This window comes from Acanthaster planci, linkage group LG02 (assembly GCF_054643075.1).
Source record: "Acanthaster planci isolate LZ-2023a linkage group LG02, COTS_SCS, whole genome shotgun sequence".
NCBI classification, from domain to species: domain Eukaryota; kingdom Metazoa; phylum Echinodermata; class Asteroidea; order Valvatida; family Acanthasteridae; genus Acanthaster; species Acanthaster planci.
Genome location: NC_141778.1, coordinates 35,512,822 through 35,522,897, shown reverse-complemented (window position 1 = coordinate 35,522,897; position 10,076 = coordinate 35,512,822). Strand labels below are relative to the sequence as shown.

The 10,076-nt window shown below is 37.8% G+C and overlaps 1 protein-coding gene across 3 annotated transcripts; it reads right to left on the bottom strand.

The window, feature by feature from the left end:
- Positions 1–99: 99 nt before the first annotated feature.
- Positions 100–9,576, bottom strand: LOC110985909 (sodium- and chloride-dependent glycine transporter 1-like). Of its 3 annotated transcripts, none has more exons than XM_022247364.2 (15): positions 9,236–9,576; positions 8,441–8,601; positions 7,828–8,056; positions 7,491–7,622; positions 5,716–5,941; positions 4,837–4,969; positions 4,493–4,627; positions 4,282–4,385; positions 3,905–4,029; positions 3,401–3,513; positions 2,981–3,121; positions 2,568–2,667; positions 2,150–2,250; positions 1,629–1,799; positions 100–1,546 (listed from the first exon to the last, which is right to left on the bottom strand). In XM_022247364.2, exons 2-15 carry the CDS (start codon positions 8,495–8,497, stop codon positions 1,304–1,306), a joined length of 2,010 nt encoding a protein of 669 aa, XP_022103056.2. In that variant the 5' UTR covers positions 8,498–8,601; positions 9,236–9,576; the 3' UTR covers positions 100–1,303. The 3 variants fall into 3 exon arrangements, with proteins under 3 accessions (XP_022103056.2, XP_022103058.2, XP_086989183.1); XM_022247366.2 differs by having other exon boundaries at positions 8,441–8,516; XM_087133057.1 differs by having other exon boundaries at positions 8,441–8,529; positions 9,237–9,576.
- Positions 9,577–10,076: the final 500 nt, after the last annotated feature.

Sequence of the window (10,076 nt, the reverse complement as noted above, 5' to 3'; positions counted from 1 at the left end):
AAATAAAATACAGGAAAATTTCAAGTGTTTATAGTGCCTTTTTTAGTAATATTGATCTACACGAAATGTTAGACAGTTTCCATACAATTTATACGGGAATAAAAGTTGCACAATACATGTTTATTTTCCTAAGTTAGTAAAATTGATACCTACTGTCCTACTCCCTTTTAAAATGGCTTGGTACACAATTTTTGTACACTGAGTCAACAATGGCAAGGCCACCCATGGCTGATACAGAGCGGATGTGGGGTGCTAGACTCTTCTTTGGAGGTTTATCTCACTAATTTCTCACTTCCTTTTTATCTCATTTTCATGCTCTAAACTTAAACTATGAAGAAACTCGTGATGTTAGCTTCTATAATCCTTTGATTAATCAACAATGACTCACACAACTACCATACATTGACCTAATTGAAACATTTAAAAGAAATTATCTGCTGTCTCTTTCTTTTTCCTTTACTAACGTTTTGACCTTGCAAAATTAGCAGGCATTATAACAGGAAGCATTTTAAGATACCTATTGATAGGCTTCACAGTGAAGATATATCAACCATTGCATTAAAGTAACCGGGCCACTTAAGTTTACATGTGAATGAATTTAGAAATGTCAATTTAGAAACGAACGTTCAATATAAAAGTACTATAAAACCTGTATCAAATAAAGCATGACATCTGGGTTTAAAAATACCACATACATTTACAGTATTTAAAATAAAACTACCATTAAAGCATCAAACATATACAAATTCAAAGATTGCTCACACAATGATTGTAACTCACACAAAAACAGTGCTGGACTTATATTTGCTTCCCATAAATTACACCAAAGAAAATAACCAAATTTGCATGCAGTTAAATAGTCGAGAGATTTTTCAAACAGTTCACTACCACCTGGTGCTTTTTACAAATATGCCTAGGAGTGGATCCAAAACCCTTACTCTTCTGCAGCATTTACTGTTAGCAATTATGACATCAAGTATTTAGGTTATTCCTAAATGGCAAATTAGAAAAATGGCAAAATATTGCAGTAAAACGACCTCTGAGAACTGATATGAAATGTTTACATGTTAGGAACGTCTGGTATTGACATTTTCCTTTCTATTTCTTTTTCATTCCATTTGTATGAATTGAGAGAATAATGGACAAGGTTAAACCTGACTTTGGCACTTAGTGCCCCTGATTGGCCGATTGGAAGGGGGAACAGGTGTCCTACTTATTAATGTTTCATAAAACATCTTATAAAACAACACAATAGGTACATTACAAATCCTTTGCAGATTGTGTAGACAAGCAGGTGGGAACATTAAATGGACGTTTCATGATAGATAATTGGCATTTGTACAGTTGGTGAATCCTGGGGGAATGCAGAAAAGTAGGACGGTGCAAAGGCTGTGGCTGTGGCTATGGCTTTGCTTGGTTGGCCTCCTGGATAAGTTGATGAGGTTGTTGACCCATCCATTCCAACAGGCTGGTACCCGGCTTGAATACGATGCTTATTGGAAGCCGGTCCCCATTCAGGACTCGGTCGCATAGCTAGTAACAGACCCTGTTAACAAATTCATTTCATGAGACTTAGTAAATCACTCAAAGAGGAGATCACAAGACGGAGGAAGGAAGAAATGACTTACCTGTAGCGTGAATCCCTTTGAACTTCGGAGGAGATAAAAGATGGCATAGGCAGGTAATGAGATGATACCGGTGACTACCATCAACCAACCAAGAGCCTCTCCACCGGAAGAATACACATAGCCAGAGTACTCAAGTGTTCCATACGTCACACAGAAAGAGATGAAAATGAGCTGTAAAGTCAAACAGATTACGGTTCAACCTATTACAACTGCACCTTTTTCTTCGTCTAGAAATATCTCTAAATTTTCTATATAAGTGATAGAGAGATGCAACAAATTTGCTTAACTTGAAGTGTAAATGAGAATCACAAAGGATCACCCTTTGATCCTACAATTTGGAGGCCTTGGTGAGTCTGCTTGTATAACGAAACAGTCTTCCTTCTGACTTTCACAAAGACAATTTTAAATGTCACAAAGAGCTCTTATTAAAAACAGCTAAACAATTACACATTAATTTATTGATAAACAATTTTGCTGAACATTTCCTTGAAACAGTTCAATCAAGATGAGAATGAACTTACAAAAACAATCAATGGGGTGAGAAACATGAGACAAAACTTCCAGTAGATTCCTAATCCAGATGGAACCATCACTGACATGTCTCGCATGAACTTCTTGATACCTTCAAAGCAGCAATAGAAAAAAGAATAAATAAATATGTTCAAATAGAATCGGTGTGCTACTGGGAATATATCTTGACAAGATTATACGTAGTTATAATCTTCATGTTGAGATTAAATAACTGTTTAAAATTGCCAATAAATCAGGTTATAACTCATTTCAAGTTTTTTTTTTGGCAATGTACATTACCTGTTAATAGTTCTCTGTTAATGCATGACAGAATTTATCCTCAAGTGTTCTTGTAAAGGTATAAATCTAATATGTAGCAAAGAATGTAGAGTTATTCTACTGCGTATTCAATTACAAATGAATACAAACCATAGACATAGCTGATGACAATGCATTCAGTGAATGCAATCAGCAAGAGAGAAAATCCCGCACAGTATTCATCCATTAAAGTCAACAGGTAAATGCCACCCTGTGGAACACATACGGTGAGACATAGAGTGAGACACTACAGAACAGGCAAAAGACAGCAATGATATCTCAAGATAGACTCTTTGATGGAAAACTGTACATCAAGAATGTCTTCAAAAAGCACACCACTGACGTAGAAGAAATTATTGGCAGCAACCACATCCCCAGGAAAAAAGTCTGCAGCGATAAAAGCAAGTGTCATTGACAAAAATAAATTGAGTGAACCTATCTCTAACAAGTCTGTCAAAAACATACAAACTAGCACTGATGTGTTGGTCTGTCCACAAGATTTCACAATTTCAAAGTTGGCTTACCCCTGTTGTCATAGGAAGGCCCAGCAGAAAAAAGACGACACAGAGACACAAAGTTATTGGTGTTTTCCATCTGTAGATGTCCTTGTAGTAATACTTCAACTCATCACAGACAGCAGTAATAAGTGTCTCCATGGTTACAAACTATTACAGAAAAAAAGGAAAACCTCTCACTTCAATTGAATTTTAAGGAGAGAGAAATGACAAATCAACTCTCTCCTTTGTATCACGCACCCTCATTACAGTTCTAGTTTCTGGGATATCACAGGTAGGTAGAATTCAATGTACATCAGTGACCCAGTAGGTGCTTACACAGGACAAGTGGACATCTCTGATTGGACAAAAGTAACTGTACGTTTAGGTTGGTACTTATATGAAGAAATTACATGGAAACAGTAAATATTGGAGAGAATGTGCAAATACCTCGCTGTCAAGACCCAGTGTGAACAACATGAAGAAAAACAGAATGGACCAGAAAGGAGCAGCAGGCATTCTGGCTAAGGCTTCTGGGTAAGCAACGAAGGCTAGACCAGGACCTAGCAAGGTAGACACATACAGAAACTTAATCATTAGTTTTAATCATGTCCAATTCATACATAATTTGACTAATTTTTTTTACAATAGAAAGAGGGATTTATGAAAAAAAAAGAATTAGTCTTGTTACATCTTTTTAGACTTTCACTCAAATATTGGTACTGGTCTACCTTTGCATTTCTTCTGAACCTTCTCCTGAGTTTGAGTTTAAAAATTTGAAAAAATGACAAAAGTGAATACTACACTGAAGAAAGTAAGTCAAAAACAATTTAATTACGACCTGCCCCATGCAAGAAAAGAAAGATCAAAGTACAATGGTGGAAATGTAAGCCAAAGATTGGAGTTCTCCTCTAACAAGATAAGCAAGAAAAGATGTGTCTTTGGTGAACTGACCTGTATCGGCAACAACCTCAATGGGCAGGCCAGAATCAAAAGACATGAAACCAATGACTGAGAAGATGACAAAGCCTGCAAACACGCTGGTACCACAATTGATGAATGCAATGATCATACCATCCCTGGCAAAACAAAACAAATCAACAACCAATATGGTCTGTTCATTTAAACAGTCTCAACTTTCCACACTTTACCAACTTCTAAAACTTTTTCACATTTTAGTTTGATGTATTTATCAACTATCCACTGTTACATAAATCTTTCCAAGACTGCATAAAGGGATTTTAAAGGTCCTCATTTTACAGTTGGTTTTAGTATAATTGTATTTTGACCTCTTGTTTCTTTCATAGATAAAGCATTCAGTAAAATCATACCGTTTGAAGTTGTTGTTGAATTTATTGTAGCTAGCCAGTGTATGAAGACCTCCCCAGGCCGCCCCAAGTGAATAGAAAATCTGTACAGCAGCGTCCTTCCAGACCTAAAAGAGAAATCACAGGAGAACTCATCTCATAAGACAGCTACTGACCCAACAATGCGATCATCTTCCATGGATTGAAAAGATGGCTTTGCATTCCTAAGACATACCCTAGCATTAAGTAGCTTGTCGAACTTTGGTTCAATGTAGTAAATAACTCCTTGAAGCGATCCTGGTAGGGTAGCTCCACGGATCAGCAAGATGATGAGAACAACATAAGGAAAGGTAGCAGTAAAGTATACCACCTGATGAACAAAACATATTCAGTCATCATTGTCACTAACAATAATGCCATTATCAACAATTGAATCAGAACAAAGAAACTGACGAGGGGCTTAGGCCTACAGATAATTATAAACCTGAGAACCCTCCAGTTTGTTCTAACTTGAATAATTCCCATTGTAGTGCAGATGAAATATATTTAATGAGTGATCATTTTTTGGGCTGATAATACCTTGCCAGAGGACTTAACACCCCGACAGATGCAAAAAAAGACAACAGTCCAGGCTAAAAGAAGACAGAGAGCCAGTTGCCAGCGTACAGGTCCCATATGCTCTAGACCTTCAGAGCGACCGAGACACTGATGGCTAAAGAAAATATCAAAACAAAAAGAGGCAATGGAGTACATGTACTTGTCAAATCAATCACCCTGCATGATAGAGTGAAAGAAGCTGACCCACACAGTGAAAGATTTATGGTTGCAACTATCTTTGTAGAGAGTCTGTGAATTTAAAGGAATTCCTATGTGCAACCAACGGTAACGGCAGGGTTGTCAGTACAGGTAGCCTTTAATGCCAAATGGGTCACATTGCAAAGCGTTGAATATAATACGTACCGCATAAAAAGTAGAGTTGCTCAAAAACTGCATTCAGCTGAAACTTTGGATATTATTTCAAATTTACCAGCTAGAACCCTGGGATTGTGTATTTTCCTATAATCTACTATTTCAAGTTTTTCTAAAGCCAAAACATAAAAATCTTGGTTATTGTATGATCTTTGTCCTGAAAATTTTGTGAAATGTAATGTTAAAGAACAATTAGTGGAAACAAAAATGTACAGTAGCCAAGGCATGATACATAAATTTCTTAAGACTTAGAAATACTTCTCAATGAGATAACTTTGTCAAAAGATGACCATAGGAAACAAGTTATGTCCTTTTTCGTGTCTTTCATCCTAAATGACTTATCCCTAACAGTCCTCAATCCTCCAATTTCAATATGATTTTAAATACACCCATTGGTCCTCATCCATATCTGTATCTATCCAGTAACATAAATTATATTCTAATTAATATTCACTGATACTATAACAGTTTTTACAAATTGTTGCTTACTCCCAATATTCCAGAGAGGGCCGTGTTGATGTATTGAGAAATACAGTAACATTTGTCCCGTTAGCTTTGCTGACTGTGCAATTGGGTGTGTTCCATGGTCGATTGCAATCACTCCATGGTAAAACACTGGTGAACGATGAGAACAGGTAGAAGATGGTGTACGTGATGACGACATTGTAGTAAATCGCAACCAGTCCAGAGAGGACACACATGCAGTAGCCCAAACCTATATCACAGACAAAAAGGAAACAAGAACACACAAGAGTGTCTGACCTGTCCAAAATCAGCGCTAGTCTTTAGGTACTTGTTGCCGAAATGAAACGTTTGTTTCAAACTGACGTTTAATAGTCGTCACACTGGACATCAGGTCATTGCCTTAGCATGCCTAGGCTAGGGCCTAGTTTTTATAGTATACCGTGTGCACACTCATCGGTATTAAAAGAGTCGTTATAAAATCATACCTCGCCTTGACTATGCCAACACAACCTCCAATCTAATTCAATGGCAAATAGGCATATGCATTCCTAAGAACTGTCAGCAGTCGGCAAAGAAATTAGCGAAAATGACACAGGCACTTGCATGCTGTGTGCATATGACGTACGTACGTGCGCACACTCGAGTACTCGCGATGAAACTTCTTGCGCGTGCGCGCGCCTAAAACTTGTTGACATTTGACCCTCTTGGACAAGCCGTGTCGTAAATTGCCAACGGCTGAGACCTTTCATAGTGGAAAGACGTTGCCACAAAATATGATTTAAATACAACTTTTTAAAATCTGTGCAAGTTTTGAAACTAAAAAATTAATAAACCAACAAACAAGCACCGAAATACAAAATTCTATCCTCAAATAAAACAAATCACATAGCAGAGACACATTTTGAAGACGCACTAGTGAAAACTTGGCTTCTCCAGCTGTATCCACTCTAACCCACAAAATAAAAGGGGGAAAGGTCACGGTGAAATCAGAGTGAACGTAACTGCTTTTTTCAGTGACTTGCTAAAATAATGCAGAAATCTATAGCTGTACACAACTTCTCTCCTAGGATATGTCACAGAAACCCGTCAACCAGATCCCAAGGGTATATAGTTAGGGCTCATCGAAATGTGAAACATATTTACGTCAGTTGAACCGGCGCGGCGACGGAGGGTGATTCATTTACCAACAATACATTTGGTGGCTTAGTGGTGAGCTTCGAATGTTTTTCAAACTTGTTTCCTTGTTCACCACTCGAAAGGCAAAATGCATTGAGCAGTTAAGAATCGCTTTGAGAATTGGCATGGATGTACCAAAGAAATGCTATTCACACGTTGCTGACGGCTGCAGGTTGAACGGTGAATCCATTCACAATACATTTGCACTCCAGCTTGGTGACAGATTTTTTTTTTCAAATGTTTTTCCTTATCACCAGAAGGCCAGAATTGAACAAAAAGATTGCTTTTTATAGAAGTGGCAAGGATACACCAAGGCAGTGGTTTGACACTAAACTACAACGGCAACTTTTGAAAGGAAAAAGGACATCTATCATATTCTGTTCAACATGATTGAAGACTTCAGAATATATTTTTTCAGTTCAACAGACCAACACAGCCTGGTTTGGAGTAAGAAAATGTGGAAGAATGATCAATAAAATACAGCCCAAACAAAAATGGCCTCACCTGTAAAGCACTTTTTAAGTCACTTTATCAGATACTTAACTGATGGGTCTCTATTTTGCCAAGAATCATGAAGCATCGAAGTGATATGACACAGAAAGTGAAAGTTGGTACGGGCTCACCTTTAAATAAAGGTGAGATGGTCCAGACCGACACACATCCTCTGCTAGCAAACTGACCAAAACCCAGCTCAGTTACAAACATCGGCAGGCCAGCAGCAAGAAGCATGAGGGTATACGGTATTAAAAAAGCACCTGCAGGTGTTAAAATGAAAGTCATATATATGTACATTAAGAAAAGGACTTGAAGTTGTGAATCATTGTCGAAATTGCACACAGTAATGTTTTAAGTATCCTGTCGTTTCGTTTAACTTTAAAGTAATCATGCAGGAATAATGTGTGACAAACAATGGCAAGAAATAGACATTGTCTATGTTTAATTTTTTCAAGTTTAAATTACCTCCGCCATTTTTGTAACACAAGTAGGGGAAACGCCAGACATTGCCAAGACCTACAGCATATCCAACGGAGGATAGGATGAAGTCAAACTTGTTCCCCCAACCTCCCCTCTGATCTCCATCATCTGCTGCATCTACTGGGTCAGAACTCTGGGGAGGAGGTGGTTGCTTTGAAACAGACGTCCTCTTCAACTTGACAAATTTAGTCATCTTGACGGCACGACCTGTGATCTAGAGATGAAAGAAGATATGCTTTCCTGAAATCTATCTATGGGAAGTTCATCATAAAGGTTAATTTGCACAAAGATCTGTCAGAAAATCTTTCCCTGAGTAGATTAAAGTTTCCTCCGTCTGGGTCATCAACAACCAACAAAATGTCAGTAAGCGGCAGGAGCAGAACCAACTATATATGTAAATGCACTTATTGTTACATAGCCTTCACTTTCCGCCCACTCGTGTTAAATCTGTCTTTTCTTTTTGTAATCCTTTCTAGAAGGCCTTGTCCCGGAGTCCTGTCATAACTAACACCATAACACCAGTTTATGCCATAAATGATTTAAACATATACGAAAAACAAGCGCCCTCGCGTTAATCCACGCAAGCCACCACACTTACCGTGAAAAGTTTCTTACGGATGTTTTCGACGTCATCTTTTTGGTCCTTTGCTGCCATTCTTCTCCGGTTTTGATAGCTGTTGCAAGACCCGTTTAGAAAGCAAACAACTTATGCATCAATTACTTCAGCGGTTAGTCTGAAGTGGAATTTCCGTTTAAAATCTGGAGAGACGAAATTGGACATTGATACCGGCATGAAAGCCCTGGTACATGACACCAAACCTTTTTAATGGGTCACCTACCACATCCAAATTCTATGTAGCAATAGCTTAGTTAAAAGTCAGTAGTAGACAACAGTATTACACACGTAACTTGGTCAAAACAAACAAAAATCAGCAATAGAATGGGTGAAGTACTTTTGTAATCCTGGAACAAAATCATTCTGAACATTTATTCGTGATCAAAATCACTGAGTGGTATACAGCAATCAGATTTCGCCTTAACAGCCCATCAAAGAAATTAGTCCTAAACTTAACTGACCCCACCTCTTTTTAGAAATTAAAGGCACATGACTGAGAATTGAAGAAAAGTTCTGAAGTTTTTTCCCCATACATAATAATTATGTCGATCGGAATTCGTCGCTCGTGTTTCGATCGTTTACTTAAAATTTTCACAGACCATTCATTTAGAGAAGACTTTTTTAAAGGAAAAACGTTTTGGAAAATCCATCAACAATTTCGCAAAACAGTTTGAGCGCACCGTAAAAAAGTGCGTCAGTACCTTGCTTGATGGAGACAAAATTCTCACAATTTACACAAATACTTCCTATAAATACCCAGATTTGCAATGTACTTACCTTCAAGTCAAATGCTATGAGGACACTTGTTTATTTTGTTGAAATCCTGTCTCGTCTCGCATTTGCGTGTCGTTTCTATATCAGTACCACACGAGCCAAACTACACTGGAGAACGGCCGTTCGTGTATACTTGGCTCTATGGCGCACAGGTGCTTCAGACGAATGCATTCAACCGTGATCCTGCAGAGAACTATTGTACGAATTTCTTTGGAGTTGGAGTGATTTACCCTAGACCCTTTTATGGAGGACGACAAAGGGCACATTGGTACGCAAAAGAGAGCAAATATAAAGGGATAAACCCACTATGGGGGGCGCGATGTGTACTGTGCATGCAGTTGGAATGGCATTTAACAGCCGTTAACTGCCTCCAACAATTATTCAGAATTATCCACAGGCCGGATGTCGCTTTCAATATGACCAGCAGAAATGTTTGAGCAGTCATCAGTACTTTTTATTTAAAGCAAGAAGGACAAATCGTGAATTTTAGGTTTGCCAGAACTGAAATCAATTAAAAACAAAACAAATTTTGATTTTGTGGCCATAAATAACCGGTAAATGTAAACGAAAACGTGATGAAAAGATATAACAATCAGTAGAGCTGCAGTTGCTTCATCGGGTAAAGGAACTTATCTGTTGATAGCTATGCTTTCTAACGATAACAGACTTAAATTATAGGTTTCATTCATGTATTTAGAATGGTGAAGAGCACGAGTCAATGAACATGAATAAATATACATTTTAGTTGTGTGAATTATAATTATATATGTTCTATCAGGTAGTTGTTCTGGAAGGTTTCAGAGCATCCAGGTACCATTCAGGTGTACAACAGTTATGTTGAAAG